This window comes from Salmo salar, chromosome 04 (genome assembly GCF_965601325.2).
Source record: "Salmo salar chromosome 04, fSalSal1, whole genome shotgun sequence".
In the NCBI taxonomy this organism is placed as follows: Eukaryota; Metazoa; Chordata; class Actinopteri; order Salmoniformes; family Salmonidae; genus Salmo; species Salmo salar.
The window spans coordinates 45512870-45528432 of NC_138294.1; the positions used below are offsets into that span (position 1 = coordinate 45512870).

At 46.2% G+C, this 15563-nt stretch overlaps 2 protein-coding genes and 1 non-coding gene across 7 annotated transcripts; 2 read left to right on the plus strand and 1 right to left on the minus strand.

The window, feature by feature from the left end:
- The first annotated feature begins 24 nt into the window (after nucleotides 1-24).
- Nucleotides 25-97, plus strand: trnaa-agc (transfer RNA alanine (anticodon AGC)). Its single transcript has one exon. It is a non-coding gene; the product is annotated as a tRNA-Ala (tRNA).
- Nucleotides 98-719: 622 nt separating this feature from the next.
- On the plus strand, nucleotides 720-8794 carry LOC106603038 (kinesin-like protein KIF20A). Of its 5 annotated transcripts, none has more exons than XM_014196165.3 (17): nucleotides 720-850; nucleotides 1720-1893; nucleotides 2554-2679; nucleotides 2766-2885; nucleotides 3007-3145; nucleotides 3281-3456; nucleotides 3587-3686; nucleotides 3894-4106; nucleotides 4259-4445; nucleotides 4539-4682; nucleotides 5508-5676; nucleotides 6408-6557; nucleotides 6661-6903; nucleotides 7022-7250; nucleotides 7367-7458; nucleotides 7553-7690; nucleotides 8095-8794. In XM_014196165.3, exons 2-17 carry the CDS (start codon nucleotides 1726-1728, stop codon nucleotides 8410-8412), a joined length of 2712 nt encoding a protein of 903 aa, XP_014051640.2. In that variant the 5' UTR covers nucleotides 720-850; nucleotides 1720-1725; the 3' UTR covers nucleotides 8413-8794. The 5 variants fall into 5 exon arrangements, with proteins under 5 accessions (XP_014051640.2, XP_014051637.2, XP_014051641.2 ...); XM_014196162.3 differs by having other exon boundaries at nucleotides 723-850; nucleotides 1709-1893; XM_014196166.3 differs by having other exon boundaries at nucleotides 723-850; nucleotides 1709-1893; nucleotides 7998-8314.
- Nucleotides 8795-8934: 140 nt separating this feature from the next.
- LOC106603039 (cell division cycle protein 23 homolog) lies at nucleotides 8935-15178 on the minus strand. Its single transcript, XM_014196167.3, has 16 exons — nucleotides 15031-15178; nucleotides 14152-14224; nucleotides 13860-13997; nucleotides 13653-13695; nucleotides 13443-13548; nucleotides 13175-13307; nucleotides 12852-13029; nucleotides 12626-12723; nucleotides 12456-12537; nucleotides 12108-12261; nucleotides 11887-12006; nucleotides 11681-11756; nucleotides 11502-11563; nucleotides 11144-11222; nucleotides 9483-9602; nucleotides 8935-9352 (listed from the first exon to the last, which is right to left on the minus strand). The coding sequence occupies exons 1-16, from the start codon at nucleotides 15135-15137 to the stop codon at nucleotides 9200-9202; spliced, it is 1722 nt and encodes a 573-aa protein (XP_014051642.1). The 5' UTR covers nucleotides 15138-15178; the 3' UTR covers nucleotides 8935-9199.
- Nucleotides 15179-15563: the final 385 nt, after the last annotated feature.

Consider the following 15563-nt stretch of genomic DNA (forward strand, 5'->3'; position numbering starts at 1 on the left):
CATGTGGTCCCTTACCGACACATCGGGGGATTAGCTCAAATGGTAGAGCGCTCGCTTAGCATGCGAGAGGTAGCGGGATCGATGCCCGCATCCTCCAAATATTTTGTGAATCAAAAAATGTCCACCTTGTATTGATGTCGCATTTTAATAAGATAGATACCCTGGCCTGTGTACAGTTAATAAAATAAAATAAATGTTATTCCTCTCTGTATGGAAGAGGTCAGGATTCGGGACATATTGCACAGGTGGTGTGTGGCTGTGTGCTTATTCTTTGCCTCCAGCGATGCTGCCTGGTTCAAGTTTTCTTTACAAACCCTCATTGCTACATTGGTGACATAAATCCCATCCCTGTACTCACAGCATATAGTGTTCTTGCTCTCTAACCACAAAATCACCCTTTTCCCTCTTTCAGCAGTTCCCTTTAGATTTGATAGGGCTAGTTTCGGACCTTGACCAGACTAAACCTAGTCATAGTCTTGGACTACAACCGGTCCGGATTATTTTTTATCCAGGACAAGGGTCCATGCAATGGCGTTTTCCTTGATAACAGACAGTATTAGAACATCTGTATATATAAAATAACCCACAAATAACAAAAACAATTCAAATGATAAAAGAAACACTTTCTAAATTCGCATTCTTGAGTTATTTTAGTTGACCAATAGAATACTATGTCTGTAGCCACGAACTTCGCATTGGTCAGCATCTGTGTAACCTTTTTCCTGTGATTGGTTGTGCACATGAAGCGCGATGTTTGAATTGGTTGAATCAGTAGTCGCGTTGAGGGAAGTGGCTGTGCGCGAAGGCTAACAAGGGGACATTGCCAGGTGGACTTTCATGACTAAATCGAGTAAGTTGTTTCGTTTTCAAAAGTTCGATTTTTTTGGGGGGCATTTACGAGGATAACTCACAGACGCCGCTCAAAACCGTTACATCCCCTTGACTGACGAGGTAAGTAATTCAGCTTTGACTTGATAAAGCAGCCTGAAGCGAAGGACCTTGGCTTTGCTAACTAACGTTAACAGTAACTGTCTACGGTAACAGCTACTATGATAGCTTGTTTTTGCTAATCCGCTAGCTAGACAAATGAAGAAAAAAAAAGAACTTTCAACACATAGCTAAGTAGTCTAATTATTATTAAGAAACGATGAACTACCTAACGTTAACTATTAATGTTAGCCACCGGGGGACGTTAGCTAGCTAAACAAACCAGTTCGTCTGCTTGCGTGTACCTGCCAATAACAGACAGCCAATGGATTGCTTTATGTGGTTTCAAAAATCTTGGCAGCGTTTTCAGCTCTGCAGCAACAGTCCTGTAGCTACTTGTATGTCTAAAAGTAATAATGCCGTCATTCCATCTTGGATTGAGGCATACAAATAACGTTAACTGACTCTACATAACGTATGAGGTGGGACTTAGTTGGACATTAAACCACTTTTGAGATAGGAAAACAAACTGGGATAACAACCCTCTAGAATAAACACCAGTCTTGTCTTTTGCAGACCTGCAAATTTGACTTTTGGCCCTCAATTTATGTAAGGTCCCCTTCTAACAGATTGCCATAATATATATATATATATATATATATATATATATATATATATATATATATGAAAGTGGACCCTTTGCACCAACTAACTAAGAGAACCTGTTGATGTTGATTTCACTTACCCTTGACAGCTCTGTGATCCCAGAATCTTAATTCAGTCACTCAACAGGTTGTTATGGCATTATCTATGGCGTCTCCTTGTGGAGTCCTGTCTAACGAGGAAGATGGCATGGCTGTGTTTGAATCCACGGCAGCTGACGTCGGAGGCCGACTGAACGGGGTCACTCTGCCTGAGCTCTCCATCATCTCCCCGGGGCTAGAACATCGGCCATCCATCAGAGAGGTGAGAGGCCTTAACGCTGAAGTAATAACATTGCGCTCAAAAGATATCCAAGGTTCCTTTATTACAGGCCTACCGGTACATCAGTGAAAGTAACACGACATTGTGATGACTGCCTGTTTCTGATGACCGCTTTTGTCACTGACTCTTCTGCTACATTTGATACAGCTGTTTTATAAGTTAGTGAAGTTGGAGACTATTTGTGAGTGTTTGAGTTTTCCCAGATTGTGTCCCTTTCTTTGCAAAAGGCTTTAGGGTAGACGCTGGACAGTTATTTATTGGGCGTGATGCCCTCCAACAACTTGTCACACAGTGACGAGAGAGGTCATCTTTTCAAGATAAGAGCTTTATAACACACACACACACACACTGTAAGCCTTTATCCTCTGGTCAGAAGTTAAACTATTTGCTCAGAGCCATTCTGACCGTCTATCTGACCTATCAATCTTGTATGTTTTTTTTTATTTTCTTGTCATTTATTCATTCACAAACATTTTGCACCTCAAACACAGCTTTCCATTGATACTTTCTAAGTGTGTAGCTGATTTACACAAAAGGGGATCAGTGATAGGCCTATAGTATGAAAATGTTCAACGATACATACGACTCCATTGCTCAACACCAGAAGTACAGCACTGTCGCACATATCTGTCCAATATTTAGAAAACGTTGGTGAAGCCTGGAGTGGCCAGACAAGGCAACGGTGATGAGGGGAGCACTGACAGAGTGAGGGTGTTTCTGCGTATCCGCCCTCTGACTGAGGGAGAGAAGGAAAGAGGAGAGGAACAGGTACGATCTGCACTTAATGAGCGAGACGCCATGAATTATGACATTCTCCACGTCAAGACGTGTCATTTTCCTTCCTCTCGTTTCAGGGCTGTGTGTGTGTGCAAAACGAAGAGAGCCTGATGCTCAAAGCCCCCAAAGACTCCCAGAACATGAAGTGTGCCGAGAGGGGAGTCGCCCAGAGCGTGCACAAATTCAGCTTCTCACAGGTTACAGATTCCCGTTCATAAACAACCTGCGAGATGAACGCCTTTACTATGACGCACATAATACATTGTAACATACACGTTCACGATGCTCACTGGCGTCTTTTCATATGTACCTCTGCAGATCTTTGGCCCGGAGACCACACAACAGGACTTCTATGAGAGCACAATGAAGGAGATGGTGAGAGACGTGCTTCGTGGAGAGAGCCGTCTCCTCTACACATACGGCGTCACCAACTCTGGCAAGACCTACACCGTTCAGGGTGAGATTGGATTGTTGATGTAACCACAGAAAGGCAAACGTTTCTACTGCAGTGTGTTTATCTGTTTGGTAAGTGTATGACCATATTAACAGTGGAGATCTCACCGAGCGCTGACGTGACCTTTTCCCCCTGTAGGAGTGGGTCGAGAGGCAGGCCTCCTTCCCAGAGCCCTGGTGTCTGTGTTCAGGAAGCTGCAGGGCCGCCTCTACGGGGCCATGGACCTCAAGCCTGTCCTCTACCAGGAGGTACGCCAGCTGGACGCCGGTGAGGTCCGGGCTGAGGAGATCCGCAGAGACTCTCTGCTCAAAGAGGTGAGGGAGACTGGGAGAACGGGTCAGCAAGTGAAGTGTGGATGCATTAGATGAGTGGTTGTTTTATGGCCAGGTTGCTGTAAGTCACATTGTGACACGTGCACTACCCCCTCCCCCGTGTCTATCACAGGAGGGTGGCATGACTTCTCGGATGCGTGACGGCACCAGTACCTGGGACAGCGGCATCGGTGGACTCTCCATAACCAGCCACATCGCCACCCAGCTAGAAGGTAATGTTCTGAATGTAACATTGCTCGGGACTCTGACGCCCAGTGGACCCTAAAGCAGAGTCTAGAGTCAGGCCTATGTACACAGCTTTACAAAGATGCTTATTAAATTTATATAGGCATTGGAAATATGTAGTGTTTTCCTTTTTGTATAATCCTGGTGGTTGCCTATCCACTGCTAAACATGCCCTTGTCTCTCGCTCCCGGCAGACTCAGACAGTGTGTTTCTGGAGCCCGACAGCCTGTCCCACAGTGGAGGGGAGGACCTGGAGGAGGGAGTGCAGTTCTCTGTGTGGGTGGCCTTCTACGAGATCTACAACGAATTCCTGTACGACCTGCTGGAGGCTCCGCCCTCCATGCAGCCCAAGAAGAGGGCCACTCTGCGGCTGAGTGACGACAAGCAGGGCAACCCTTACGTGAAAGGTAACACACACACACACACACACACACACACACTTACATTCACAAAGAGAATGGTTTCTAATCGTGACTATATTATGCAGATCATCTTGGAGAGCTTTTCCTTGTAGTTTGTTCACATTACTGACAGTTTTGCTGCTGTTTGTGTTGTGCAGACCTCACCTGGGTGCAGGTCCGCAGTGCAGAGGAGGCTTGGAGAGTGCTCAGGGCTGGCCGGAGGAACCAGAGCTTTGCCAGCACTCACCTCAACCACAACTCCAGCCGCAGCCACAGCATCTTCTCCACCCGGATCCTGCACGTCCACCCAGAGGCTGACCAGGGCCAGGCCACACGTGTCAGCGAGTACGTCCCATCCAGGCTTCTCATTCTCCGGCCCACTGTCTTATCCTGAGTGTCTGTGGCCTGGCATTAGTAATCGTGATTCTGTCCCACTAGGCTGTCTGTCTGTGACCTGGCTGGCTCAGAGCGTTGTAAAGACCAGCGCAACGGGGAGCGGATGAAGGAGGCCAACAATATCAACACCTCCCTCCACACCCTGGGCCGCTGTATCGCTGCTCTGAGGCACAACCAGAACAACAAGTAGGCTACACACACTCTATGCCAGAACAACAGGAATTCATCAATCAAATGAAATTTAAAAAGCCCTTTTTACATCAGCAGATGTCACTAAGTGCTATACAGAAACCCAGCCTAAAACCCCAAACAGCAAGCAATGCAGGTGTAGAAGCCCGGTGGCTAGGAAAAACTCCCTAGAAAGGCAGGAACCTAGGAAGAAACCCAGAGAGGAACCAGGCTCTGAGGAGTGGCCAGTCCTCTTCTGGCTGTGCCGGGTGGAGATTATAACAGAACATGGCCATTAAGGCCCGATTGTTCTCCAAGATGTTCAAACGTTCATAGATGACCAACAGGGTTAAATAATAATTACAGTGGTTGTAGAGGGTGAAACAGGTCAGTACCTCAGGAGTAAATGTCACTTGGCTTTTCATAGCCGGGCATTCAGATATCGAAACAGCAGGTGCGGTAGAGTTAGTTGAAAACAGCAGGTCTGGGACAAGGTAGCACGTCTGGTGAACCGGTCAGGGTTCCATAGCCGCAGGCAGAACAGTTGAAACTGGAGCAGCAGCACAACCAAGTCGACTCGGGACAGCAAGGAGTCATCAGGCCAGGTCGTCCTGAGGCATGATCCTAGGGCCCGACAGCCCCATGGAGAGAATTAGATTAGAGGGAGCATACTTACATTCACAAAGGACACCGGATAAGACAGGAGAATTACACCAGATATAAGACTGACCCTAGCCCCCGGCACATCGACTGTTGCTTCATAGTGGAGGCTGAGACGGGGGGGGGGTATAAAATGTGCTGTCCAGATGGTCTCTTGATGAACCCATTCTCCTGTCCCTACAGGCCACGAGCCCCTCAGGTGGTGCCGTTCAGAGACTGTAAACTGACCCGAGTCCTCCAGGGCTTCTTCTGCGGCCGCGGGCGCTCCAGTATGGTGGTCAACATCAACCCCTGTGCTTCCACCTACGACGAGACCCTCCAGGCCCTCAAGTTCTCTGCCATCGCCACACAGGTACAAACCCATCTCACCATGCCTTACTTTGCAGTTACACAGCCCTGGCATCAGAGAGAGCTGGCCAGTGGGTGTACTGACGTTTGCAGGGTTTTGCATTTTTCACACAGGAAAGGTAAAACGGTAAAAAAAATATTGTGCTGCGTTTTGTAAACGCAGATCTAAAATGCTTCTTATTGTAAATTCTGCTCGGCTTCAGTCGGGTCGGCTCCAAATCATGAATGAAAAAGGACTAATTTTGTGCTTCAGTGGCACCTCTCCTCTTGGATAAAATATCTTTGTCCTTGTCATTGGATCACCAGACAGCGCTCTGACTGATGTGTAGGCTACTTTTCTCCGGTACCTCCCTCCAGTGTAGGTTTTCTACAGTAGCAAGTTAAAATGCAAGATTAACTTCAATCAAAAATGTGGAAATGTAGCCATGATAAGCATTAGAAAGGATGACCATGCATGGTTTTTGCAAAAAAATACCCTGCATTTTCATTGTCATCTAATTTACTTGTGTGGCTGCTAGTCATAGTGTTGCACTTCTTTCATCTGATGAAAACGATTTCCTGCCGAATGTGTTACACTAATATATTTTGTGTGAAGGAAAACTATAGCTGCACACCTCATCTCTCTCCTGGGAAAAAAACAAAAAAAAAACCCACTTTCAATTTAAAACGCAGGTGAAATGGTTTAAAGCGCAGATTGTTTTGATCTGGGTCGGTGTGGTCTGTCTCCTCTCTCAGCTGGTCCATGGGCCGTCCACTAAGACCCGGGTGGCCTACATCCTGTCCCTGCTGCGGGAGCCCCAGCCTCACTCCAATGACAGCACTCTGATGGAGGAAGACGAGGACAGTGATGGTGAAGAGGGGGACATCACCATGTTCGATTCAGATGTATGTCCCCCCCCCCCTGTGAAGAAACGGTCAACTGGTTTGCATGTGGAGACCTGTAGCTCAACCTGTGTGCATGACTGAATCACCTCTGTGCTGTGTTCAGGCTCTGCTGCGGGCCATCGACGTGCTGAAGAGGGAGGTGCAGCGGCAGCGGGAGGAGAAGGAGGTGCTGGAGGCCAACATCAGGGAGCAGGTGTTCTCTGAGATGATGGAGGTGATCTCTGGTATGGAGAAAGACTTCAGCCAGACCCTAGAGACAGAGAGGGCTCTGTTGGAGGAGAGGTTTGAGGACAAGATCAACAACCTTCAGAAAAGCCTCAAGAGATACTACAACCAGGAAATCGAGGTGAGGGGGATAGGACAGTCTTTCGGTGATGAGTTATCAGCTATTTCAGTTGGTTTAAAATGGTGGCGTTCTCATGCTACGGAAGGTTGATTCTTTTCCACATTCCCACCCATCCCAGGAGCGTGATGAACAGATAGTGGCTCTGACTGCTGCCATGGAGAAGAGAGGGGTAGCCCTAGCAGAGCCAGCCCCCCTTCCCCTCTTCCCACCCGTGGCCCTGGGAGAGGTCTCGGAGGGGCTCGCCCCCCGTCGCTCAAAGCGCCTGGCCTCCACAACCACAGGAGAGCTGAGCAGAGTGCGGGCTGAGCTGGACCAGTGTCGCGCCGAGCTGCTGGAGAAAAAACAAGGTTAGAAGAATGGGAGGGACAGGATGATGAGTGTGGGAACAAGAGGGAAGTCTAAACCGTTGACGTGTTGATTGGAGCTGGATCTTTCTAACTAGTATTGTCTTTTTGTCTCCCAGAGCTGAGGTGTATCCAGGGGCAGCGCACACCACCAGAGGCCTCAGACGCCCTGACCAACACCGCCAACCGCAAGCTGGTGGAGGGCCAGAAGGTCAGTACTCCAGCCCACTCTCACACGTTCTGTATGAAACACTATAACCTGGTACGGTTACTGGGGTTGGAACATGTTTGTGCCTCTCCTGCAGAACCTGCGTCAGTTGCGTCTGGACCTGCAGAAGCTGGGTTTGAACCTGCAGACTGGAGAGAGGGCATGCTGCCGCAACACAGACGGGGAGAGGCTGCGCCATGCGCTCGCAGCTGCAGACGGCACATTGGCCAAACAGGTACACGTCTATTCTAGAATAGAATTCTCCCTCGAGCCAGGGTGGTACTTTGTTGCTCAGCATTTAGGGAACTAGGGTTAGGCAGGGCTGCAGCTAGTTTGTGTCTGTGCATCAGATGTTTCTGCTACTCTGAAAAGGAATGAATTCAGGTGGGAGACAGCATTTGTTTCCCCTACCATTTTCTATGATATCCCACAGTGTGAAGAGATGTTTCAATCTGTAGACACTTCCCTAGACCAATACGTTTTCATTGTTTCTCCCCCTCTTCTTCTTTCCTCTGACTACCTGTTACTCAACCCACTGTCAGGTTTAACACTAAAGAAGACTAACACAACTGCACCAGGTGGCATTTCTCCTTCCACTCACCCGTCCCAGCATCCTCTCTAACCCTGTCCCTCCCTCAGGACCAGACCTTGGTGGAGCTGCAGAACGGCCTGCTGCTGGTCAAGGCTGACCTGAGGAGGAAGGCAGAGTGCCTGGCCCAGATGCAGATGCCCCCCTCTGCTACGCCTGGCTCCTGTAAGAAGAGGGGCTGTGGGGCAGCAGCAGGCAACACTGACAACCAGCCCCCAGAGAAAAGACCCTTCTTCCGCTCCTTTTTCCCACAACGCACCCCGTCACGAAACAAACAGGGACGCCGTGAGGATCAAACCACACTCTACTCACGGACTCCTCCCTCTAGTCCCTGCCCCTCTGGCAGGTACAGGGTCACAAAGTGCTAACTTGAGAGCTGAAAATCAGGAGTCTGTATTTATATTCTTATACCATTATGCAAACCAAATTGTAAATGTGTACTGTTTTGTATACTTGTAATGGCATGTTTCAAATATTTGTCACTTTATTTTATTCCAAATGTTACTGTATATATACACACACACTAAGGTGTCTTGCTATAGAATGTGTTTCTGTAGAGCAGTGCTTCAACTCTCCTCGTGGACCCCTAGACAGTTCACATTTTTGTTGTAATCCTAAACTAGCACACCTGATTCAGGTGTGCCAACTCTGGAATAGTTCATATACATGGAACAGCTGGGGGTCCCCGACGAGAGGTTGTAGAGGACTTCAAATATCTTGTTTGAGTATTAAACACATTTACGACCTGAATCAGTGTAGTTGATGCACACTACTGGTCTTTTTGCACATTACACAATCAATTTTAAATGTCTTAATACAGCTCGTCTTTATATCCCCAACAAAATAAGTTGTTGACTGGTGCAGTAGTATAAGTAGATTGTTCCTCAATCTTGGGAAGAAATGAATTTATTCTCCATGCCGTTTCCACTGACACCTAAGACCGTTCGTTAGTTCATCGCATATTCAAAAGTCAAGTGGCAACTCCTGCACCTCACTACGTAAACTTACACATATATTTACATTCATTTAGAGACAAAAGGGGTAGTCATTTACAAACAATCTCTTCGATGACAATGCAGAGGTGAGGTTGTCCCATTATGGAGTCAAAGTGAAGCAGGGCTTTTTGCTAGCCAGTGGGGTAGAGAAGGTATCTTGTCAGGGGGTGAAGGAGGACAAGTCGAGGGGGGACACCCTCCTGATGGGAGTGTTGTTGGAGGAGAGCGGTCCAAACAGGTCTGTGGTTGAGGACTCCGTCTGGTCTCTAACCTGGGAGATCTGTCGGAGCAGGGCCTTGCCTTCCTCACGAGCCTGGTGAAAGAACGCACCGTACCTCAGACAAGATTGACACGTTACCTAATTATATCAAAAACAAATACTTTACAGGTAACGAACACTACCGGCTCAATTTGAAGAGTGAGGTTGTACAGGGAGCGCTTACGTCATTGTAGTCACAGCAGCGTTGTGCACATAGTGACGCCTCGTCATAGAGCTTGTTTTTGAAGTAGTACTGGCCCAGGTAACGCAGGGCCGTGCTCACCTCCGCATGCTCCAGCTGCTCCTGTTGGCACAAACTTCTTTCACACCAACTGTGCAAACACAGGGGGGGGGGCCTTGCCATAGAGACTGACTATGGTCAAAGCATACCTATATACAGTCAGGTCCATAATTATTGGCACCCTTGATAAAGATGAGCAAAACATGATTGATTTTATTAAACAAGTAATCTCTAAAAGGGTGGCATTGTTAAGGTCAACAGCATCATGAACTCTACCAAGTATCAGGACATTTTAGACAAAAACTTGGTTGCCTCTGCCAGGAGGCTGATACTTGTCCGCAAGTGGATCTTCCAGCAAGACTACTCAAAAATCGACATTTTGCAATGGCCATCTCTGGACTTGAACCCGATTGAAAACCTGTGGTTTGAATCGAAGAGGGCAGTCCGTAAAACAGACAAAGGACATCAAGGATCTGGAAAGATTCTGTATGGAGGAATGGTCTAAGATCCCTCCCAAAGTGTCCTCCAATCTCAAAACATTTTAGAAAAAGGAAATCCCAAAAATATTCCTTACCCAAGGACATTTAAACTGGTGACTATCCGGGAGAACAAAGGTGCACTTAGTTGCTGCGTAAATTTGACAGATTTATTGACGGGACATGTAAAAAAATAAAATAAATTGGCTTACGTTTTGGCATGAATTGCCTTCATCGGAGCTTTAAGTAGGAAAAAGGAAGCACCTACAGTACATTCCCTCGCAAGGGACTGTCCCCCTCATGTCAATACAGTCAGTAGTAGCAACTACACAGGTTATTCAAGCAAAAGTATGACCATCATTCAAGATTCCTACACATACATTCCACTTGAATAGCAAAAAAAACTGAAATAAACCAAGTAATTACAAAAAAAAAGATGAGAGCTGTTCATTCAGACACTTTGGCTCAACACAATCAAAGCAGTCGATCCAAAGTGCCTCTCTGAAACAACTCTCAATTCACCAGAATTTCAAAAGTTGCGGCTGAGGCATGATTAGCATTAACGTAATGCCACACGATCACATGGTCCATATTTTTGTGCGGATAGCTGTTGTCTTCAGCTGTTGTCTTCAGCTATTGCTAATTTGGTTAGGAAATCAAGTCAGGGTCTCAATTTACTGTTGTGAGTTGGCATAGTAGAATATTCCTTTAAAAACGGCAACATATTCTCTACAACCATGGCAAAATGTGTAGAACTGCACAAAATGAAATCTTCGCAGACCCACGAGCAACTGCAGCCCCTCATGAGGAGTTCAGATTTTCTATGGCCCCCACCCCCATCAAAGTTGCCCATCCCTATACTGAAAACAGGGTGCCAATAATGTTGACCGACCCCCCCCAATCTTTGAGATTTGTTTTATTACCTGTTAAACAAAATCTTTCTCTGAGCAATTGTATTACTATAAAATTACATAATTTCAGGGAAAAGATCTGTATAAAATTTTGCTCAGTATTTGTATTTATTTCATACAGTTTTTTTTCTCCTCATCTTTATCAAGGGTGTCAGCAATTTTGGACCTGACTGTATACACACACACACACACACACACACACACGCCAGTTGCTCACCCCACAAGAGAAGATGTCTTGGATGTATATGATATAACACTGGGCCGCATCGTCAGATTCGTTAAGCTGCTCGTGAAGTCTGTCAACAACAAAAAAAAACACGTTAGGGAATGTTAGGTCGGGATTAACCCGATCAGCGGTAGATCCACGTTATAGTCCGGCTTGACATTTAAAAAGTCATTTCTGATTGAGCCACCATATGCAGCGTTCACAGTGAACGCTGTCTCCGCAAACACAGAATCATTACCTTTAAAAAAAAAAAAAAAAGACCAAGCACAACTGGATTGAATCCCTGCACCAAGTCTCAAAAACACATCATTAAGCGGGTACACACAAGTACACGCCAAGATCTCCTTACTTTGCCAGCTTCAGTAGGGCCATCCTCTCCACGTCCCCCACAGAGTACGCCCTCCAGTAACACTGGCCAAAAAGGAAGAATAAATAGAACTCCATGACAATTTACAGGAAAGACAAAAATATAACATTGAAATATACAGGAAGACTAGTGACGGAGATACAACGGGTGCTGTTGCTAACCTTCTTGGCCTCGACGTGCTGTGAGAGTTTCTCGTAGCTCTCTCCCAGAGCAACCAGCATACGAGAGTCATTGGGCCTGAGGAGGGCCACAGCGACATGTCATTCACACTACAGTATTTGACCATTTGGTAATACACTTAACTACACGATAAGAAGCACCAACAAGAAAAACCCTCTCCCTTGTTTTTTTTTACACAAATGCACACCTGAGCTGGTGGGCCTTTCGATAGTAGTACAGGCAGTAGAAGGGCATCTTGAGGATCTCATAAGTCTGTCCCAGGCCATACCAGGCACGGTAGTCTCGCTTGTTCACTTCTATAGCGTGCCTGAACAAAGAAAACATACACAGAACTATTAAAAACCATGGGGGATGAATTCCCCCGGGACCCATAGGATGAACCATACCAAAGTGGACTGTCAGTCTGACCTGTAGGCCTGGATGGCAGCAGAGGTGTTCTTCATCTCCATGTACTCGTGGCCCATCAGAGTCCAGGCCCCTAGGCAGCGAGGGTTCAGCTTCAGAGCTCTCTGGAAGTACAGCGCTGCCTTTTCGTGCTGCGACCGCAGGCTGTAGTAGTTCCCTACACACAGGACAGACAGCACTTGAGAGCTGGTTAGAGACAACACTTGCACTCTTAAGACTGTTGGAAGGTCTAGTTTCAGTCACATTGTTTGGTCTGGGTCTTGCACTGAACGGAATAAGAGTTTTGATATGGGTTTATGTCTGGAGTTGAGGTGTGGCTTTCGGTCCGCTGTGTGGTGGCGGGACCCTTACCGATGACACAGCAGGTCTCTACCCTGTACTTGTCTATCTCCACCAGGTTGTGGGCCAGGTAGCTGAGCTCTGGCTTCATGCTCTGTGGAAACAACAGACACAGGTTAATAAAGCCAGAGAGACTTCCAGATGGAGACAGGCATTACTGTGGTGCAGCAGTGGGGTCTCACCCTGACATAGAGCAGGTTGGAGAACGTGTCCATGTTCTCAATGCGAAAGGGATCCTGCTCTCGCAACTCATTGAACAGAGCCAGAGCCTGGTCAATATCTAATGACAAAGAAAAGCGCAGACTTGAAAATGGATAAAATACTTCTTAACTGCTTGAAAAGGTTAATAATATACTTTTTCATATTGCTCATTTAAATTAAGAAAGCAAAAGCATGAAATAAACCCACCTCTGATGTTGTGGTAGGCCACAGCGATCTGTGACATGATATACGTGCTCTTGGAGAAGCCTGCCTCTATCAGGCTCTGGTATTTCTGCAGCGCCTCTTTGATCATCTGCAGCTCTGTGTACATGTGGGCCATGAAGAAGTCTCTGATCCAACAGTCTGGCAGAGACAGGGACTTCAGCTGACGAAATGGAGAGGAGGCACAAGTATATCAGTGGAATATTCCACGGAAGCTCATGGACATGTTTTGTAGTCTAGTAGATCTGGGAACTATTGTAGTGGGTACAAAAGAGAATCTGTTTAAGTTGTGAGTATGTGCGCATTACCATTTCAATGTTGGTGATGAGATTACAGAGCTCCAACCATGCTCCCCAGTGTAGAGGTAAGGCATGGGTCGCCTCCACAAACACATCCACCGCCTCCTTCAGCAGATCCAGCTTCCGCAGCACCACCCCATACCTGTAAACACACACACACACACGCACACACGCGCAAAGACATCACAGGTTTAAGAGGTTAAAGACTGACTAGACGTGTGTCAGGCGTGTCCAAGTCCACTGAGTGGGTGTGTGCGATATTGTGGGAGGGGCTTACAGGTACAGAGCGAATCCGTCCAGCTCTCCAGCACTGTGTTTCTTACTCAGCTCCACCCTCAGCTCCCGCAGAGCCTCGTTCCGCACCTGACCTTTCTCCAGAGGCCCTGCAGTCAATCACAGACCAAAACAAATAGAACCAATCAAGACATTGAACTCTGTCCAGAGACAAAGCTTTGATCGAGGCAGCAGAGAAAGCTTAGCTCCTCACCCAGGCTGTCCACTGTCTCATCATCTTTTTTCTTTTCCCCAGACTGGAAAACAAAGGAAAAATATGAGCCTGTCAGAATTGATAGGCTACACACAGGATGGCCATCATGGAGGAGTTGCAAGGATTCAGGCAAAAATCTCTATTCTCATTTTTAAAAAGTAGATTTCTAGAGGCGATGTTACTGTGAACGCTGAAACCTCATCTCACCAGATAGCGGGAGTACATGTACAGGAAGTATGCTTTCTGGCTGCAGCAGCCCCGAAGGAAGTAGGCAGCTCGGTCATACTCTTTCAGGTCAAAGTAGGACTTGGCCAGGCCGAGAACATCCAGGTCCTGAGCATCCTCCTACAACCAGGAGGTTAGACAGAGTCAAGGGAGACAGTAACAAACATTCAAATGACCTCCAATTCAACGGCGATCAATTCAAAAAAGATCAGCAGCTTGTTCATGCATTTGTGAGGACAATATTATCGTGAACTAGCCATTACTGGACACAAACCTCGGTAAAAAATGTGGGTGGTGGTAGTTCATTCTTGGGCAGGGGGTCCAGGGCAAATGCCAACTCTGACGCCCTGAAATAATGTCACACAAACATCGGTGATATCACTGACGTGGTTAATTCTGTGTGTTATCTACTTCAGTATGAAAATATGAAGGCTTCATGTCTGACTCTGAACAAAATAGATTTGACTAAACTTGCACGCTATCATTAGCTAGCTCGTCAGCCAAAAGGATCCGACTATTTCCCCTTCTCTTTTTTTAGTCGGAATGGTGCTATGCCGGAATGTGGACAGCCAGAGCCCGGAGTGGTATATGGCTGGGAAAACGTACCTCAATCCAGTGATGGAATGTCGATATACTCATCCCGAAATGATTAAAAGTTCATTGAGAAGACTGAAATACGGTTCGTTTTTAATTAAACTGCCGTTTTCACCAGCATGCTAGGGTAGCTAATGCTATAGCAGCCCATTGGATTCTATGACAATGCGACACGTAGTGTTGGAGTGAGTAGCTACCAGAAGTGTTGTTAAATCCACTGGGGTTCGTAGCATTAACTAGCCTAGTATACTAAAGAAAACGGCAGTTTAATTAAAAACTAGCAGTATTTCAATATTCTCGATTCACCTTTCATCATTTCAAGATGATTAGGAGTACAACAACATATTCCTTCCCTGGACTGAGGTACGTTTTCACAGCCATATACAACTCTGGCTGTCCACATTCAGACAGCACCGTTCTGATTAATTAAAACAAGCGATAAATTAACGAGAATGTTGGATCTTTTTGGCTAGTTGGCTAACTGTGAGATCACCAAATCTAGCTATTCTATACTGAAAGGAACCGTGATCATAATAGCATCAAGAAGAGCGCTACTTACCATTTCACGCTATGTACAAGTCCTCTTTCTTTACAAAGCGATATTACAGATATGAGTTGTTTTTTTATTTGAACTAAATCACCAAACTCACTACACAAGGCCGCCATTTTTCAGACCATGATTGGTACGTCATGAAAACACAAGTTGCGATTGGACAGCATTTTGACCAATCAAATTTTAGCTCTAGCTTTTCTGCTTTTCAGCGGAAGTGATTCATTACATAGTTTTTATTTTTAACAATGTAAAACAGTTTTTGAAATTTGTGGAAGTATTTTAAGAATAGGCTACCTAAATAATAAGATGGAAAACAACTACAATGCAGTTCAGAATTTATCCAGGGGGTGGCAGCATATACCACAGAACGCGATTAACTTTACAGTATGCTGCTTTGAAATACATCTAGACTGTGTACCCGTGTAATAAAATGAGAGAAAGCAAGCAATCACAAAATTCCCCCTCTAATACTTACTGTCCTTAATTCAAGGTACAATCAATGTGCCCGTACCTGTGCCAGAACCTGGCACATTGACTGG